Here is a 19,756-nt window from a genome sequence, read left to right as displayed (position 1 = left end):
CAATGAAACCAAGCATGCCGAATGCCTTCTTCACCACTCTGTACACCTGTGACTCCACTTTCAAGGAGCTATGAACCTGTACCCATAGATCTCTTTGTTCTGCAACTCTCCCCAGTGCCCTACCACTAACTGAGTAAGTCCTGCCCTGGTTCAATCCACCAAAATGCATCACCTCACATTGATCTAAATTAAACTCCATCTGCCATTCGTCAGCCCACTGGCCTAATTGATCAAGATCCCATTGCAATCGGATATAACTTTCTTCACTGTCCACTATGGCACCAATCTTGGTGTCTTCTGCAAACTTACTAACCATGCCTCCACATTGTTGTTTGTGCGAGCTTACATCATAAGGTCATAAGAAATAGGAACAGGAGTTGGCCATTGGGCCCATTCCCCCCCCTCATTCTTCTAAACTCCAGTGAATATAATCCTAACCGACTCAGTCTCTCCTCATGTCAGTCCTGCCATCCCAGGAATTAGTCTGGTAAACCTTCTTTGCACTCCCTCGATCGCAAGAACATCCTTCCTCAGATTCCTTGAAAGAATAAAATAAAAAGAATGGTGGAGCAAGCTTGATGGACTAAATGGCTTACTCCTGTTTCTCTCTCTTATGATGCAAGCTCCCACAACATGAGAACAACCAGGTTTTTTTTAATGACACAGGTTGAGAGATAAATATTGACCAAGACACCAGAGAAAGTTGCACTTCTCATCTTTAAAAAAGTATCCTGGATCTTTTCTGATCACCTGAGAGAGCAGATATGACCTTGGTTTAATTTCTCATCCAGAAGATGGCACCTGAGACAGTACAGCACTTCTCCAGTGCCAACATGGAGAGTTACCAGCTTTCATGCTGAAGTCTCTGGAGACATGAACCCATAACTCCCTGACTCAGACACACTGCCGCCTCACAGCGCCAGGGACATAGGTTCGATTCCCGGCTTGGGTCACTGTCTGTGTGGAGTTTGCACATTCTCCGCGTGTCTGTGTGGGTTTCCTCCGGGTGCTCCGGGTTTCCTCCCACAGTCCAAAGATGTGCGGGTTAGGTGGATTGGCCATGGTAAATTGCCCCTTAGTGTCAGGGGGAATAGCTAGGGTAAATGCATGGGGTTACGGGAATAGGGCCTGGTTGGGATTGTGGTCGGTGCAGGCTCGATGGGTCGAATGGCCTCTTTCTGCACTGTAGGATTCTATAAGAACACCACCATGAGTCAAGACTAACAGATGAAAAACAGCACCTCCAACAATACAGCACTCAAGTGCTCAAATTCATAATGCGGCTTGAACTGTGACTCAGAGATGAGAGTGGTTGCAACAATGACGATTATATGAGGTTGTTGAAGGCACAGTAGCAAAAACAAAAGTGAATTGCAATGAGAACTCCAGAGGGCCGTAGCTCAGAGAACAAATGTGAATTGTTACATGAACATAGAGACAATAGGAATGGTTTCCCAACTCAACTGCCCAAAGTCCACGAAGCTAAATAATTCACATTTAGAGATGCATTTGGCTATATATAGAAATATATAAAACAATGTTATTTTTCACAAGTTCTGCACAGTAGTGAATAAACATGAAGTTAATAAACACTTGCCTGCCCTACTTTTACTGCTGTCGTGACTGTGGCCCAGACACACAGGAATAATATGAATAAAATTACATAACAATATCTAACAGCGTGAAAACAAGGCCACAAGCTCATCCTAGCTGTCCCAGGTGAACTAAAATAACCCCTGACTGTGGACATTTCCATCTGACAAGATTGCATAGAATCAAATACACTGCAACCTCTCAAATCCAGAATACTTGGCACCTCAGTCATTTCTGAAATTTGGAATTTTCTGGATTATAGAATGTCGTTAAAAAGTCTAACAATTGAGACAATCGAAAAACACCCTCGTTGTAAATATTTATCTGAAACATAAAACAGCGATTAAAACATTATAAAGCAGTAGCAATAATTGTTTTCTTATCCAAATATTATATCTTCAATATTTCCACTCCCACAGTACTGTGGTAAAATGATGCTAATGGTGTCAAGGGTGATTCTGCTCAAAGTAGTTTTGGCGTTTTCAAACAATAGATTCCTGGACTGGAGAGGTTACAGTGCAGTTGTAAATCTCTTCCTCACTGTGCTTTATAACACACACAAGGCCTACCTGCATTTATAGTCTATGTAGCAACACTAAGTGGGACTTTTACTCGGAAGCTTGAGCTCAGCTTGATATGGCTCCTGCTCTGATCAAGGCCGCAAGAGCCCAGTCCGTCATGCAAACCAGCCTCCCATCCACTGACACCATCTACACTTCCCGCTGCCTCAGAAAAGTAGCCAGCTTAATCAAGGACCCCACGCGCCCCGGACATACTCCCTCCCACCTTCTTCCGTTGGGAAAAAGATACAAAAGTCTGAGATCACAAACCAACATGGTCAGCCATGATCAAAATGAATGGCAGAGCAGGCTTGAAGGGCCGAATGGCCTACTCCTGCTTCTAATTTCTATGTAACCAACTCAAGAACAGCTTCTTCCCTGCTGCCGTCAGACCTTTGAATGGACCTACCTCGCATTAAGGTGATCTTTCTCTACACCCTAGCTATGACTGTAACACTACATTCTGCATCCTCTCCTTTCCTTCTCTATGAACAGTATGCTTTGTCTGTATAGCGCGCAAGAAACAATACTTTTCAATGTATACCAATACATGTGACAATAATAAATCAAATTAAAAACTTGGGTGACCAGCATGTCAAAAGTGACCTTTCCAAAAAGTAAATCTTCCATCCCTTACAACAATAAATCTCACTGAAAATACAGGCTGGAATTCTCCAGTCTCGTGCGCCACTGCTGCCAACGAGAACAGAGTACTTGGCGCTCAGCCAAATCTCCATTCACTGCAGCGGGACCGGAGAATCCCAGCCGCGGGCGAGGTCGGAGAATTCTGGCCACAGTGTTAACAGAACATTCGCATATATAGAGAAGCAAAATACCGCAAAACGCCGAAAATCTGAAATAAAAACAGAAAGTTCTGGAAATACCTAGCAGGTCGAGCAGCATCTGCGGAGAAGAACAGATAACGTTTCGGGTGGGTGACCTTTCACCAGCATTTTCATCAGATATATACGTAGTCATCCCACCCACTGAAAGTAATTACTTACCTCAACGTATGAAATTGGGAATATTCCTATCTTGTCTCCCAACATTCCCTCAGCCCAGTTTTCATCGACTCGACGTATCACTGTCAAGATATCATCCTGAAGTGAAAAATAAATGAGTCACCTGGGAAATTAGGAATTCTATTTTAACAAAGTAAACAAAGTCTATCTCAGGGGACAGAACCAGGGTTCTGGAGTTGCATGTCCAATGATTAACTACACTTTGTTGAGTGGAAGATGAGTTTGGTTACAGACCCATGGCTGATTTTAATGATTCATTGTGTGAAGCTGGATGAGTCAGCTCTCTCTGGGGTTTACGATTAAACAAAACCAGAAGTGTTGGCACTGCTCTGACATTATAAAACCCTTTCCTGATCTGTATTATAGCACTGGTAATTCTGTCTTCGAGTCCATAGAAACCCTACAGTACAGAGAGAGGCCATTCGGCCCATCGAGTCTGCACCGACCACAATCCCACCCAGGCCCTACCCCTATATCCCTACATATTTTACCCGCTAATCCCTCTAATCTACGCATCCCAGGACACTAAGGGGCAATTTTAGCATGGCCAATCAACCTAACCCGCACATCTTTAGACTGTGGGAGGAAACCGGAGCACCCGGAGGAAACCCACGCAGACTCGAGGAGAATGTGCAAACTCCACACAGACAGTGACCCAAGCCGGGAATCGAACCCAGGTCCCTGGAGCTGTGAAGCAGCAGTGCTAACCACTGTGCTACCGTGCCGCTAGCCAAAAGGGAAACCCCTCATAGAGGTTTACAGCATGGAAACAGGCCCTTTGGCCCAACTTGTCCGTGCCGTCCAGTTTTTACATTAAGCCAGTCCCAATTGCCCACGTTTGGCCCATATCCCTCTATATCCATGTAACTGTCTAAATGCTTTTTAAAAGACAAAATTGTAACTGCCTCTACTACCACCTCTGGCAACTTGTTCCAGACACTCACCACCCTGTGTGAAAAAATTGCCCCCTGGACCCTACATGCACATTTGGAAGAAAGAATCATAGAGGTATACAGCACAGAAAAAGGCCCTTCAGCCCATGGTGTCTGCGCCAGTCAAAGACAAACCACCTATTTTAATCCCATTTTCCTGCATTTGGTCCATAGTCCTTCATATCTTGGCATCGCAAGTGCACATCTAAATACTTCTTCAACATTATGAGGGTCTCTGCCTCCACCAACCTTTCAGGCAGCGAGTTCCAAACTCCCACCCTTCAGGTGAAAACGTTTTTCCTCACATCCCCTCTCAGCCTCCTGTCCCTTGCCTTAAATCTATGCCCTCTCGTCATCGATCCCTCCACCAAGGGGAAAAGTTTCTTCCTGTTTACTATATCTATGCCCTTCATAATTTTATACATCTCAATCATGTCCTCCCTCAGTCTCCTCTTACTGAAACACCCCTCAAATTTCACTGCTTAGTACAAGGAACGCAAAGCTTCTCAACAAACACACAGGACAGAAGTGTGGTATTTTATGGCTACCTAAAGAAAACCACTCATCAAATATTTTGCAAGTTGCATTGTGATAGGCAGTGGAATAGCTTGGGCAAGGAATGATTCCAATCAAACACTCCCAAGAATTAAGCTAAGTGGATACAGTGTGCCATGGTCTTCCCGGGGCAATGCAGCCTTGCCAGTAACACCCACTTCCCATGAATGAACCAAAAGAGAAGCCCTCACCTTTGAGAATGGCAAGCAGTCTTTATCCGCTTCCTTGTCTTTCACTTCAAAGTCATAAAGTGCTTTGCACTGTGGCGGAGGCTGAGGTAAAGGTTTAATAATCTGGACAAAGTTGGTGGGGAAGAAACCATGGACACCATTGACTTCCCCATGGTACCAATTTTCATCTACTTGTCGTCGCAAGATGATGATGTCACCCTTGTTGAATTTGAGATCACCAGGCTCTTTTCCTTCATAGTTGTACAATGCTTTGGCACATGGTAGTTGAGGTATACCCTGCAACACAACACAAGCACAATTTTAACTTATTTAATTCCCCATCGCCATAGATTATGTAACAGGTCATACTTAAGCCTTACAGAGATAGGAGTACCAACTTGAAGGGGAACCTGCAAACCTTCTCAGGTCAAACATGTGCCCTTGGTGAATTTTTTCCTTTAAATTTGCATCTATCAGCGTGAGGGGAATGAGACATTTCTCTACTTTAAAACAGCATCTAAAATTCAATAACGGCTTCATTGGCTGTTAAGCACTTCAGGATTTCCTATGTTTGTGAATTGAACATTCTTTCTCTTGCCTTGGATATCCTGTTGGGGCTTTTAATCTGCTCCAATTTGTGCAAATCTTTCATATTACAACATTCTGATTTTCTGTACCATCTGCACAGTCTTTTTTTTATTCTTTAGTGGAATATAGGCATCAATGGCAGGTTCCAGCATTTGTTGGAGTCCCTAATTGCCCCTTGAACTGAATGGTTTCCTAGGTAATTTCAGAAGTTAAAAGTTAACCACATTACAGGAATTTAGAGTCACATATAGACCTGACCAGGTAAAGATGACAGATTTCCTTCTCTAAAGGCCATCTAGTTTCATGGCATCATTAACTGAAAATAGATTTATTGAATATCCTGCAGCGGGATCTGAACACTTGTCCCCACAGCATTAGGCTGGGCTTCTGAATTATTAACCCAGTGACACTACATTACTATCTCCTGCTGACCTACAGACTGTTCCATGATGTTGTACCTTGCGTAACATAGAACAAGGCTTCCCAAACATACTTCCCTTGAAAGCTGAGATGACTGAGCTGTCATCTCGTTTACTTGGGCTACACTGAAATTCAGCCCTCAAGAAGCAAAGAGACATTGCTCTAGCCCACTGTACTATAGAATCCCATAAGTTAGGAGGTCAGCTGGCCCATCGATTCTGCACTGACCCTCCGAAAGAGCACTTAACCCACACAAGCCTCCCCTCGACCCTATCCCCATAACGCATTTGCCATGGCTAATCCACCTACACATCCCTGGACACGAAGGGGGAATTTACCATAGCCAATCCACCTAACCTGCACATCTTTGGACTCTGGGAGGAAACGGGAGCACCCAGAGGAAACCCACGCAGACATGGGCAGAATGTGCAAACTCCACACAATCACCCTAGGCTGGAATTGAACCCAGGTCCTTGGAGCTGTGAGGCAGCAGTGCGAACTACTGTGCCACTCACATCATTGCCAATAATAACACTCTCCAACTTCTGAAAAATGGGTCTTCAAAGTTCATACTACTCTGAAAGCACACTAAAATCTTAATATGAGATCCAAATTTGACCAGACAACATAGATTAAGTAATGAACGAACCTTACAAGTGATATCTAAAATTTACTGACAAGTTTGTAAAAAGGTCTGGTAGGTGGATTTTGTATTTGTGTCTTTTTTTGGAAATGTTACATTACATCCCCATAGTTTTCAGATAGTCTTAACTGACAATTGAATAAAGAACAGACTAGACAAATCTCTTGATAATAGATGAAGAAATCATTCAACGCCTTGTAGAGAACAGCCTCCACACATCAAGTGCATTATAAATTTGAAGTAGATCATGAATAATCTGTCAGCAGTACGAGGTAATGAGACAAAAAGTGGAGTCGGAACTCTGTGGCCTTTGGGGCCGGCTCAATTGTTGTAAATGGTATTCCCAAACACTTTGCCATACAATATGCCCAAGGAGGGAGCTTAGTTAAATACATGCAGCGATGGATAATCATGATCTTCTGCAGCACCCCGATAGAAATTTACAGATTCTCCCTTTGAAGCATTAATGCTGAACTTTTATGTTTAAAACTTAACTTTCCTGGGAGTTTGCATTACCCACCCATGATTCGATGGGTGGTGATTGAGGCTAATTGTCCAAGGGATAGGGTGAGCGTTAATGCACCTTTTCTTGCCTTCCTCTTTGTACGTAGGTTGGGTTGTATGAGGACCAGTCACTTGATGTGAAAATATACATTTTCCTCTCAGGAACTCTGACAAACATTTCTGTCACCTGTTCTTACTTTAGCAGATGGGTACTAAATTATCAAGGTTTCCAATTTCCGCCCTTCCTTATTGCTCCCTTCCAAATTCAGCGAAACAAGGCAAATATTTCGATACGGGATACTAGATCAGTTTTAATGCCTTGTTAATAGTGAAAGTAAACCACATATTCTCAGGGGAGCCAAGACATTTAGAAACATTGGCCATTGCCAATGAGACCAATGATTTTTAACCAAACTCCATGTAAGATACCATTGGCTAACAAGGGGAAGATGATGGCCTAGTGGTATTATCACAAGACTATTAATCCAGAAACTCTGCTAATGTTCTGGGGACGCGGGTTCGAATCCTGCCAAGGCAGATGGTGGAATTTGTATTTAATTTTTTTTTAAATCTGGAATTAAGAATCTACTGATGACCATGAAACCATTGTCGATTGTCAGAAAAACCCATCTGGTTCACTAATGTCCTTTAGGGAAGGAAATCTGCCGTCCTTACCTGGTCTGGCCTACATGTGACTCCAGAGCCACAGCAATGTGGTTGACTCTCAACTGCCCTATGAACAAGGGCAACTAGGGATGGGCAATAAATACTGGCCAACCAGTGATGCCCATGTCCCACGAATAAATAAAAACAAAGGATCTATCCATCTCAGGTTTAAAATTAACAAATAATCTGACTTCAAATACTATAATAAAAGCAAATTACTGCAGATGCTGGAATCTGAAACAAAAACAGAAAATGCTGGAAACTCTTAGCAGCATCTGCGGAGAGAGAATAGAGCTGGCGTTTCAAGTCTGGACACCCCTTGTTTTTGTTGTGGCATCAATTACCGTTTTCAGCAGAATTTTGCAAACTTCTACCACGCTTTATCTGCACAAGTGTTTCCTAACTTCTCTCCGAAAGACCTGGTTTTAACTTTTAGGTTATGCCCTGAAATTTCCTGAACAGTGAAAATAAAGTTAGTTTAAAGTTTATTTATTAGCCACAAGTAAGGCTTACATTAACACTGCAATGAAGTTACTGTGAAATTCCCCTAGTCGCCACACTCCGGCACCTGTTTGGGTCAATGCACCTAATCAGCATGTCTTTCAGAATGTGGGAGGAAACCGGAGCACCCGGAGGAAACCCATACAGACATGGGGAGAACGTGCAAACTCCACACAGACAGTGACCCAGGCCGGGAATCGAACCCGGGTCCCTGGCGCTGTGAGGCAGCAGTGCTAACCACTGTGCCACCGTGCCGCCCCAAATAGTTTCCATCCAATCATCTTCAAATCTGCCGTGATCTAAATTCCAGAGAATACAACCCTAAGTTCATCAACTTTTCAAATGCTTGAAGTTTCCCAAGAAGTTTGAGCTTCATTGCATTGGGATGAAAATGAGGACGTGCGAAGTGTGGATGATGCCAGACGTTTAGTTGTGATAACAATTTATCTTCTGCTTCCTTCTGCGAACCTTCTTTATTGCAAATGACACCTTCTGTTTGGAAACCAATTCTTTCACGTTGCCATATTTCATTTCACAGCCCTCTATCTGAGGCAACTGAGATATGTGAGTATGTCAGCATGATTTATAACTGGGAAACACAATGACTTGGTAAACGCAAAAAAAAATGGTTAGCTGGAAGCAAACTGAAACACACAGCTCAGTTTGATCCGCATAAATCAGAACTTCTGAAGCCTGTGTGTTGGTGATGAGTGCCTCCTAAATACGAACTGCCAACTGTTACTAGTTGCAAAAAACATGTTGATATTCCTGAAACAGAAGATTTCTTTGTTTTTTTTTAATTGTTACTTTCCATAGAAATGGGACATCATCAACTGCTCAGCAACAGGTTCTAACATGGGCTAAAAAAAAGGAAGTTCAAATCACAATGGTCCATTTTAATGGCCATAAATGCTGGTTCGTTTTGAGGAGCATCCTTGCTTACAGATAGGGAATTGGGAGAGCGCGAGCCACTGCCTCCATACTGAAATTGCTTGTGCGCAAATAAGGGAGCAGACATTTTGTGAGAAATCATGATTTAGAAAGTCTGATGGGAAAGATTGATGGTAGAAGAGACCAGGGTAGACAAAGAAAGATCTCTCTAAAGAGCCTGACAAATTGGATGAATGAAGCATCACCTCTAGGACAAGATTAACATGGAGGTCTAGGGTTGCCAATGCTCTCTTAGCATGCTACCCTGAAGAGAGAGAGAGAGGGAGAGAGGATTTCCATGAAATCATCACGGCAACATTTTGAAAATAGCCACTGCCCCATTTTATGGGGCTATTAACGTTGATCACTAAGAAATACTCTGCAGGAATCCTGCAGTTAAGTACAGTGACAACCTGGCAAACAATACGAGCAATTTGCAGGGCCCCAAAAGCTTCATACCACAAAGGAATACTAGGAAAATGGAAAGCTATCTGGGTTGCAGTAATAGGTGGTTTGTCGGAAGTCTTTACAACTAACTCTATTGCACGGGTGCTTCCTCTTTTTGTTTTGTGCTCATTGCATTGCGTGGCAAAAGTTATCTGAAGACAGAGGAATGCTAATTATGGTGCAGTCTGCTAACGGTGACGCAGAACAAATTCAGTTCGCAAGGAGCGTGCAGCTGTGTCCACTTCATCTCCATAAGCTTCGAGTCAGTTCAGCAGTATTGTTCAGTGTTTCCCCCCCATCCCCTCCTCTCCCCCACACACAAAAAAACAATTCTTTTAAAGTTTTCTTTTATCCTGAAAACATTGATTTGTGGTGATGGGTGCAAGGGTGCTTGTAATCCTGTATTTCTGTAAATTAGCCATCATTCATGAGAGGTCTAGACAGGGGGGCGTGAACAAGACTTCTCTGACTGCAGAAGGCACTGCTAGCCTGCCCTCATTTTATCCTCAGTCACGCACACACCTGATTTGGGTTAGTTGCCTTTAGGCCAATTTTAGTCTCCCATTGCCACTCAATAATGGGTTTATCTGATTAATCAGTCAAGGAGATCTCTGCTCTGTTCTAACCCTGTTTCCATTTGCAAGTGGAAATCGGTGCTCATTAAGACCTGGATGTCTACAAAATAAAACTAAAATGTACAAAATTAAACAAAATTCCAAAGAATAAACTTGATTGAATTTGTAGAATTATATACAATATCGCACATTTATGCTTTGCATGCAATCTCAATATGTGAGCCATGGGATTAGAATTGCAACTCAACAGGATTTGTGTTAATTACACTCAATCCACGACACAGAACAGACTGGTCAACCCAAAATGACCAAGCTTCATAATGAGTCGCTTCCCACCCTATTTCATTTCACCCTATCTGCATATTCTTCTATTCCCTTCTCTGTCATGTATGCATCTAACGTCCCCTTAGGGCGACATGGTAGCACAGTGGTTAGCACTGCTGCTTCACAGCGCCAGGGACCCAGGTTCGATTCCTCGCTTAGGTCACCGTCTGTGTGGAGTCTGCACGTTCTCCCAGTGTCTGTGTGGGTTTCTTCCGGGTGCTCTGGTTTCCTCCCACAGTCTGCTGGTTCGGTGCATTAGCCATGGTAAATTCTCCCTCAGTGCACCCAAACAGGCGCCGGGGTGTAGCTTCTTTGCAATAACTTCATTGCAATGTCAATGTAAGCCTACTTGTGACACTAATAAATAAACTTAAATAAAACTTAACTTGTGACTGCTGCAACTTCCGAGTTTAGTCTCACTTTATGTCCAATTAGTAGGAATTCGAGAGATATATTCAATAGAAAAGTAAAGTGGAAGGAAGAGCAGTTCAGGGTGCACACGTACATGAATCATGGAAGGTGGCAGGATAGGATGAGAGTGTGGCAAGCATACAACATCCTGGGTTTTATTAATAGAGGCATAAAATATAAAAGCAAGAAAGTTATGTTAAACCTGCATAAACCAAAGTTTAAAGTTTATTTATTAGTCACAAGTAGGCTTACATTCACACTGCAATGATGTTACTGTGAAAATCCCCAGTAGTTTGGTCTCAACCGGAGTATTGTGTACAATTCTGGGGACTGGACTTCAGGGAGAATGTGAAAGCATTAAAGTGGGTGCAAAAAAGATTCATGAGAATCATTGTAGGATAAAGAATTTCAGTCACACAGGTAACTGAGAGGGGCGAGGGTTCACCAGAGGGAAGATATGGTAAATTAAAGGAAAAAAGGGTGGCAGGGTGGCACAAAGGTTAGTACTCCTGTCTCATAGCGCCAGAGACCCAGGTTCGATTCCCGGCTTGGGTCACTGTCTGTGCGGAGTCTGCACGTTCTCCCTGTGTCTGCGCAGGTTTCCTCCGGGTGCTCTGGTTTCCTCCCACGTCTGAAAGACGCTGCTGGTTAGGTGCATTGGCCGTGGTAAATTCTCCCTCAGTGTACCCGAACAGACGCCGGAGTGTGGCAACTAGGGGATTTTCACAGTAACTTCATTGCAGTGTTAATGTAAGCCTACTTGTGACACTAATAAATAAATAGATGGAAAGGACAAGGCAAGAGAGCAAGGTAGCTATAAGGGTTATGACAATCAGAGGAAGGGACGGAGTACACAAGAAAGTGTGCCAGCAGATAAGGCCAGGGTTTGCAAAAATAAAACTAAAAGCTTTTGCCTGCAGCATTCAAAACAAAACAAATGAACCATCAGCTCAAATGGCAATAAATATGTATGACCTAATAGCCATTACAGAGATGTGGCTCCAGAGTAACCAATGCTGCAACCTGGATATTCAAGGGTACTTGACAGTTCGGAAGGACAGGAAGCTAAGAAAGGGTGGTGGAACAGGTCTGATAAAATTAAGGATGACAGTACAATAGTGAGAGATGTTTTAAAGATCAAGAGGTAGAATCTGTTTGGGTCGAGATGAGAAATAGTAAAGGTAAGAAGTCATTGGCGGGAGTAGATTATGGACCTCCTAACAGTAATGATGTTGTAGGACAGAAGCAAATAATGAAGACTTCTAACAAAGGCCTGGCTATAATCATGGGTGATCTTAATGCATAGATTGGATGGATCAGATTAGCAATGGTCGCATGGAATAAGAGTATTTTCAGGGCAATTTGCATGTTCCAGAGCTAGCTAGAGCGCAGATTTTTCTAGCCATGGCAGTGTTCAATGAGACAGGATTAATTAATGACCCCATAGAGCCTCCAGGTAGCAGTGATCATAACACAATTAAACTTCACATTTAGTTTGAGTAAGAGAAGAGTGGGTCTAACACTAGTGTTTTTAACTTAAATAAAGGGTATGAAGATGGAGTTGGTTAAAGTGAATTGGGAAAATAGTTAAGGGGTGAGTCAGTAGAAATGCAGTGGCAAATATAAGGAGATGTTTCAATCAACAAAGATATATTCCAGTGAGAAAGAAGAAATCCAGGGGAAGAATGTACCACCAGTGGCAAACTAAGAAAGTTGAAGTTAGCTTCAAATTGAAAGAAAAAGCATAAAATATTGCAAAGATCAGTAGTAGGTCAGAAGATATGATAAAATTTTAAAACCAGCAAAGAATGTCTAAAAATGTAACAAGGAGGGAGAATTTAGACCATGAGAGAAAGAAGGCTATAAATATAAAAACACAAAGTGAGACTTTCTACAAGTATTTAAAAAGGAAAACAAAAACTAATGAGAGTCTGAGGAATTATTAATGGGAAACAATGAAATGGTGTAAGCGTTGAATAGATATTGTATGTCCATCTTCACTGCAGAAGGCACAAAAAAATTAAGAGTGAAAGGGACAGAGAAACTTAAAATATTGCAATCACCAGGGAAGGGATACAGAGGCCGCAATCAGATCACCCATGATTTTATCAAATGCAAACAAGAGTGTTAGTAGTTGGGGCTATTTTCCTTGGACAGGAGAAGGTTGAGAGGAGATTTCATGGCGATTTTCATTCAAAGTCATGAGAGGTTCGGACGCAGCAGAGAGAGAAACTGTTCCCATTGGTGAAAGGATCAAGAGCCAGAGGGCACAGATTTAAGGGGATTGGCAAAAGAAGCAATAAGTGGCATGAGGAAAAGCTTTTCCTTGCAGCAAGTGGTTAGGATCTTGAATCTGCTGCCTGGGAGAATGGCGGAGGCAGAGTCAACAAGAGAGTTTCGAAAATGAGTTGGATCATTATCTGAAAAAGAAACAAAAACGGCTGGACTATGGGGAAAAGGAAAGGCAGGGCAGTGACACGAGGTGAATTGCTTCTTAGGAGGGTCAGCACAGAGATGATGGGCCAAATGGTGGCCTTCTATGCTGTGACCATTCTATTATTCTATGATGAACTGGAACAGAAGTGAATGAACCAGATAAAAACAGAAAATTACCTCCCATGATCTTTGTTGCAATTGGCTACAGTTTACTAGTAACCGTCTCACTCCTAATGGCAAACGCTTGCCATGTTGCCATTTTAAGTTTTGATTGCTAAATAAAAACATCGTCATGCCTTTAAGCATTACAGGCTGACATTTATTGGAGTAACATTAACAGACACTGGAAAGCATACTTTTAAACAAGCCTTTATCAAAATCATTAGCACTGATTTAATGACATTCCATTCGACAACTTTTGAGTTATAAGGCTCAAATTGACAATTAACAACTATGGAATAAACCTATGCCTGACTGGACAGTAAGTTTTTTAATTTATTTATTAGTCACAAGCAGGCTTACATTAACACTGCAATGAAGTTACTGTGAAATTCCCCTAGTTGCCACACTCCGGCGCCTGTTTGGGTGCACTGAGGGAGAATTTAGCATGGCCAAGCTACCTAACCAACACGTCTTTTGGGCTGTGGGAGGAAACCGGAGCACCCAAGGAAACCCAGGCAGACACGGGGAGAACGTGCAAACTCTGCACAGACAGTGACCCAAGCCGGAAATCGAACCCGGGTCCCTGGTGCTGTGGGGCAGCAGTGTTAACCACTGTGCCACCCTTGTTGCTGCTTCACCTCCTCTATTGGTTCAGTTGGAACGTACTGATGTTTGATGTTCAGTGTTGTAAAGTGCGAAGGTTTATCACAACTTAGAGCCTATAATACTTATCAATACCCCCGGAAATAAATGCACTAGTTTTCATTCCAGTTGCAGAACGTTGGAATCACCTCAAAGCAACGGAAAGCATTTCCACTGCAGGTTTAAAGCATATGGCCCCTGTACATAACTTGCTACTTAAAATGGTGCATATTGAAGCATCTCATGAAGGTCAAAGCTCCTTATTTATTTGGAAATGTTGAAAGTGATTTGATAATGCAGCCAGTGTCTCCAAATATGGTTCCTGTGTAATGGCTGGGAAGTAAAACTACGTAAAAACTAACTAAAACTACGTAAAACTATATGGGTGAGATCCTAAATGAATATTTCTCATCAGTATTTACTGTTGAGAAAAGCATGGATGTTAGGGAACTTAGGGAAGTAAATAGTGATGTCTTGAGGAGTGTACATATTACAGAGAAGGAGGTGCTGGAAGTCTTAAAGAGCATCAAGGTAGATAAATCCCGGGACCCGATGAAGTGTATCCCAGGACGTTGTGGGAGGCTTGGGGGGAAATTGCAGGTCCCCTAGCCAACACATTTGAATCAGCGATAGTCACAGGTCAGGTGTCTGAAGATTGGAGGGTAGCAAATGTTGTATCTTTGTTTTAAAAGGGTTGCAGGGAAAAGCCTGGGAACTACAGGCTAGTCAGCCTCACATCTGTGGTGGGTAAGTTGTTGGAAGGTATTTTGACAGACAGGATCTACAGGCATTTAAAGACACAAGGACTGATTAGGGACAGTCAGCATGGCTTTGTGAGCGGAAACTCATGTCTCATAAATTTGATTGAGTTTTTTGAAGGGGTAACCAAGAAGGTAGATGAGGGCAGTGCAGTTGATGTTTTCTACATGGACTTTAGCAAGGCCTTTAACAAGGTACCGCATGGTAGCTTGTTGCATAAGGTTAAATTTCACAGGATCCAGGGTAAGGTAGTTAAATGGATACAAAATTGGCTTGATGACAGAAGCCAGAGGGTGGTCGTGGAGGGTTGCTTTTCAAACTGGAGGCCTGTGACCAGCAGTGTGCCTCAGGGATCAGTGCTGGGTCCACTGTTATTTGTCGTTTATATTAATGATTTGGATGAGAATATAGAAGACATGGTTAGTAAGTTTGCAGATGACACCAAGATTGGTGGCATAGTGGACGTGAAGAAAGTTATCTCCAATTGCAACGAGATCTTGATCAATTGGGCCAATGAACTGACGAATGGCAAATGGAGTTTAATTTAGATAAATGCGAGATGGATGCATTTTGGTAGATTGAACCAGGGCAGGGCTTACTCAGTCAATGGTAGGGCGTTGGGGAGAGTTACAGAACAAAGAGATCTAGGGGGACATGTTCATAGCTCCTTGAAAGTGCAGTCACAGATGGACAGTGGTGAAGAAGGCATTCGGCATGCTTAGTTTCATTGGTCAGAACATTGAATACAGGAGTTGGACGTCTTGTTGAAGTTGTACAAGACATTGGTGAGGCCACATTTGGAATACTGTGTACAGTTCTGGTCACCCTATTATAGAAAGGATATCATTCACCTTGAAAGAGTGCAGAAAAGATTTACTAGGATGCTATCAGGACTTGATGGTTTGAGTTGTAAGGAGAGGCTGGATAGACTGGGACTTTTTTCTCTGGAGCGTAGAAAGCTGAGGGGTGATCTTATAGAAGTCTATAAAATAATGAGGAGCATAGATCAGTTAGATAATCAATATCTTTTCCCAAAGATTGGGGAGTCTAAAACTAGAGGGCTTAGGTTTAAGGTGAGAGGGGAGAGATACAAAAGTGTCCAGAGGGGCAATTTTTTCACACAGAGGGTGGTGAGTGTCTGGAACAAGCTGCCAGAGGTAGTAGTAGAGACGGGTACAATTTTGTCTTTTAAAAAGCATTTAGATAGTTACAAGGGTAAGATGGGTATAGAGGGATATGGGCCAAAAACGGGCAATTGTGATTAGCTTCGGGGTTTAGAAAAAAGGGCGGCATGGACAAGTTGGGTCGAAGGGCCTGTTTCCATGCTGTAAACCTCTATGACTCTCCTGACATGCAGCAAGACCGACAGCCTCCAACTCCCGCTTAAAACACTTTTTCCTCAGTCACTGATCCTGGTAAGTTAGAGAATTGAAAAGTACAGCTGACTCTTTCAATGGGTAATCCAGTCCCACAATCTATTGTTCCCCCATGGCCCTGCAATTTCTTTTCACTGTGAAGCCCGGGCAGTTAGATAAGCAGCTTCGCAAGATCCACGCTTAGGACGGTCCTGCAGCCACATTAGCACAGGCTCCACACAATATCAAGTAACCATAAAAACTGCTATGCCTGCCCAACGCTGGCACAGTGGTTCGCTCTGCTGCCTCACAGCATCAGGGACCCGGGTTCGATTCCCGGTTTGAGTCACTGTCTGTCTGCGTGGAGTCTGCACGTTCTCCCTGTGTCTGCGTGGGTTTCCTCCAGATGCTCTGGTTTCCTCACACAGTTTGAAAGACGTGCTGGTTCGGCGCATTGGCCGTTATCTCTGTGTATCCAAAGAGGCGCCAGAGTGTGGCGACTGGGGGATTTTCACAGTAACTTCATTGGTAAGCCTACTTGCGACACGAATAAATAAACTTAAATTTAATAAACTTAAACAATCTGAAAAGGGGGAAGATTGGTGCGTGTTTAGGGCACTCTAAATATTAACCCTCCTGGTTCTATCTTTCAGACACTAACAACGTGGTCTGACAGCACCTTCCAAACCCACAACCTCTACCACTTCAAACAACAAAGGCAGCAGATGGATGGGAACACCGACACCTTCAAGCTCCACTCCAAGTCATTTACTATCTTGATTTGCAACTATATCACCATTCCTTCGCTGCCGTTGTGTCAAAATCCTGGAACACCCTTCCTAATAGCCCTGTGGGGGACCTACACAGTAAGAAGTTTAACAACACCAGGTTAAAGTCCAACAGGTTTATTTGGTAGCAAAAGCCACACAAGCTTTCTTACTGTGTTTACCCCAGTCCAACGCCGGCATCTCCACATCATGGGGACCTACACCACAGACTGCAGTGTTTCAAGCAGGGGGCTCATCACAACCTTCGCAAGAGCAATCAGGGATGGCAATAAATGTTGTCCTTGCTGGCAATGCTCACATCTCACAAGTAATAAAAACTAACTTGCACTGTTTCCACTAGCCACTGAATAATCTGTTCAGGATTGTTTGATAGTTTGCCAACAATTGCAGTTTATATTTGCATCTGAGGAAAAGTAACTCGGGTGGGTTACGCAGGCAGTAACATTTTTTTTTTGAAATCCACCTTTCTTTTGAGAAAGTTTCTGCTGAGAATTTTTAATTGCAATGGAGTTGATGCCATCCAACTGTGGGATGTCCCATTAACAAAGCTATCATGGTGCAGAGCTGAGTGTGATTGCTGCAAATTACACACATTGGCTTTTGGCTTTGAGCTGGCGACGCTGATGTCATTAGATAGGAGGGTTAAGTCAGAGAATTAAATATAAATACATGGGAGTTGTCTACAGGGCTGGTGTTACTAATTAAATAGTACGTAAACTAATCCAGTGTCAGACAAAAAATGCCTTTTTAAAAGACATGCCAACACACAATATAGTTTAGTGCGTCAATGCAATCACTTGACATGACACAAAACACAATTCACATGCTGACTAAATATTGATGAGTTGAGGCACTGATCCCTGGGTGACGCAGTGAGTTTATGCAATAATCTTTTCACACTCTAACTTCTGTTTGAATCTAACTCAGTTAATTCTTCGCTGTTCATGCAGTTCCAACAGGAGATAAGGAGTCTTAGACAAGTATTTTTTTTAATTCTTAAGTAGGATGTGGGCTTTGCTGGTTAGGTCAGCATTTGTTGGCCATCCCTAAGTGCCCTCGATAAGGTGAAGGGGAACCGCCTTCCTGAACCACTGCAATCCATGTGGTGTAGGTAACACCCACGGTGCTGTTAGGGAGTTCAAGGGTTTTGACTCAGCTATAGGTTGTCAAATGAGCCTTGGTGAGTTGCTGCATCGTGCAGATGGTACACATTGCTGCCACTGTACAAAAGTGGCGGAGAGAGTGAATATTTAAGGGAGTGGATGGATGCCAATCAAGTGGGCTGCTTTGTTCTCGAATCACAGAATCCCTACAATGCAGGAGGCGGCCATTTGGCCCATCGAGCCTACACCGACAACAGTCCCACCCAGGCCCTATCCCCGTAACCCCGCGTATTTCCCCTGCTAATCCCCCTGACACTAAGGGGCAATTTAACATGGCCAATCAATCTAACCTGCACGTCTCTGGAGTGAGGAAACTGGAGCACCTGGAGGAAACCCACACAGACACAGGGAGAATGTGCAAATACCATGCACAGTCACCCAAGACTGGAATTGAACCCGGGTCCCTGGCGCTGTGAAGCAGCAGTGCTAACCACTGTGCCACCATCCTAGATGGTGTCAAGACTTCTTGACTGTTGTCAGAGCTGCACTCACCCAAGTAGTGGAGAATATTCCATTATACTCTTGACTTCTGCCTTGTCGATGGTGGACAGGCTTTTGGGAGTCAAGAGTTGAGTTACTGGCCACAGATTTCTCAGCATCTGACTTGTTCTTGTCTCCACGGTATTTATATGAATGGTCCAGTTCAGTTTCTGGTCAATGGTAACCCCCAGGATGTTGACAGTGGGGGATTTAGCAATGGTAATGCCATTGAATGTCATGGGGGTAAATTCTCTCTTGTTGGAGATGGTCATTGTCTGCACTTGAGGGGCGAAAATGATATTTGCCGCTTCTCAGTCCAAGCCTGAATGTTGTTCAGATCTTGCTGCATAAGGATATGGGACTACTTCAGAATCTGAGGAGTCACGAATGGTGCTGAACATTGTGCAATCATCGGCAAACATCCCCATTTCTGACCTTATGATGGAGGTAAGGTCATTGATGAAGCAGCTGAAGGTGGTTGGGCCTAGGACACTACCCTGAGGAAGTCCTGCAGTGGTGCCTCGCGATAGGAGTGACTGACCTCCAAGAACCACAACCACCTTCTTTTGTGCTCGGGTATGAATCCAACCAGGACAGAAATTTTCCCCCAATTCCCATTGTCTCCAGTTTTGTTAACACTCCTCGAGAGTCAAATTCTGCCTTGGATATCAAGGGCAATTACTCTCATCTCACCTCTTTAGTTCAGCTCTTTCGTCCATTTTTGACCAAGACTGTAATGAGGTCAGAACCCAAATTAAGCATCAATGAGCAGGTAATTGCTGAGTAAGTGCCACATGATAGTGCTGTCAATAACAATTCCCATCACATTTCTGATGCTCGAGTGTAGACTGATGAGGTGGTAACTGGCCGGGTTAGATGTGTTCTGCTTTTTGCGCACAGGACACACCTGGGCAATTGTACACATTGCTGGCTAAATGCCAGTGTTGTAGTTGTACTGGAATAGCTTGGCTGGGGCACGGCGAGTTCTGGAGCACAAGTCTTCACTACTATTGCCAGAACAGTGTCATGCCCCGTAGCCTTTGCAGCTTCCAGTGCCTTCGGCCATTTTTGATTTCACATGGAGTGAATCATCTGGCTTCTGTGACTTTGTGGACATCAGAAGGCCGAGA

The 19,756-nt window shown here is 43.3% G+C and overlaps 1 protein-coding gene across 1 annotated transcript in view; it reads right to left on the bottom strand.

Moving 5' to 3' along the window:
• The window catches only part of sh3rf1 (SH3 domain containing ring finger 1), a 184,133-nt gene that overhangs the window by 52,400 nt on the left and 111,977 nt on the right, over positions 1-19,756 (bottom strand). The window contains exons 3-4 of the mRNA XM_078215134.1: positions 4,854-5,129; positions 3,158-3,253 (exon numbers count right to left, since the gene is read on the bottom strand). Coding sequence (XP_078071260.1) covers positions 3,158-3,253; positions 4,854-5,129 — 372 coding nt within the window. The remainder of the gene's footprint in view (positions 1-3,157; positions 3,254-4,853; positions 5,130-19,756) is intronic.

Source organism: Mustelus asterias, chromosome 6 (genome assembly GCF_964213995.1).
Source record: "Mustelus asterias chromosome 6, sMusAst1.hap1.1, whole genome shotgun sequence".
NCBI classification, from domain to species: domain Eukaryota; kingdom Metazoa; phylum Chordata; class Chondrichthyes; order Carcharhiniformes; family Triakidae; genus Mustelus; species Mustelus asterias.
This window is presented reverse-complemented; position numbering and strand designations above follow the sequence as displayed.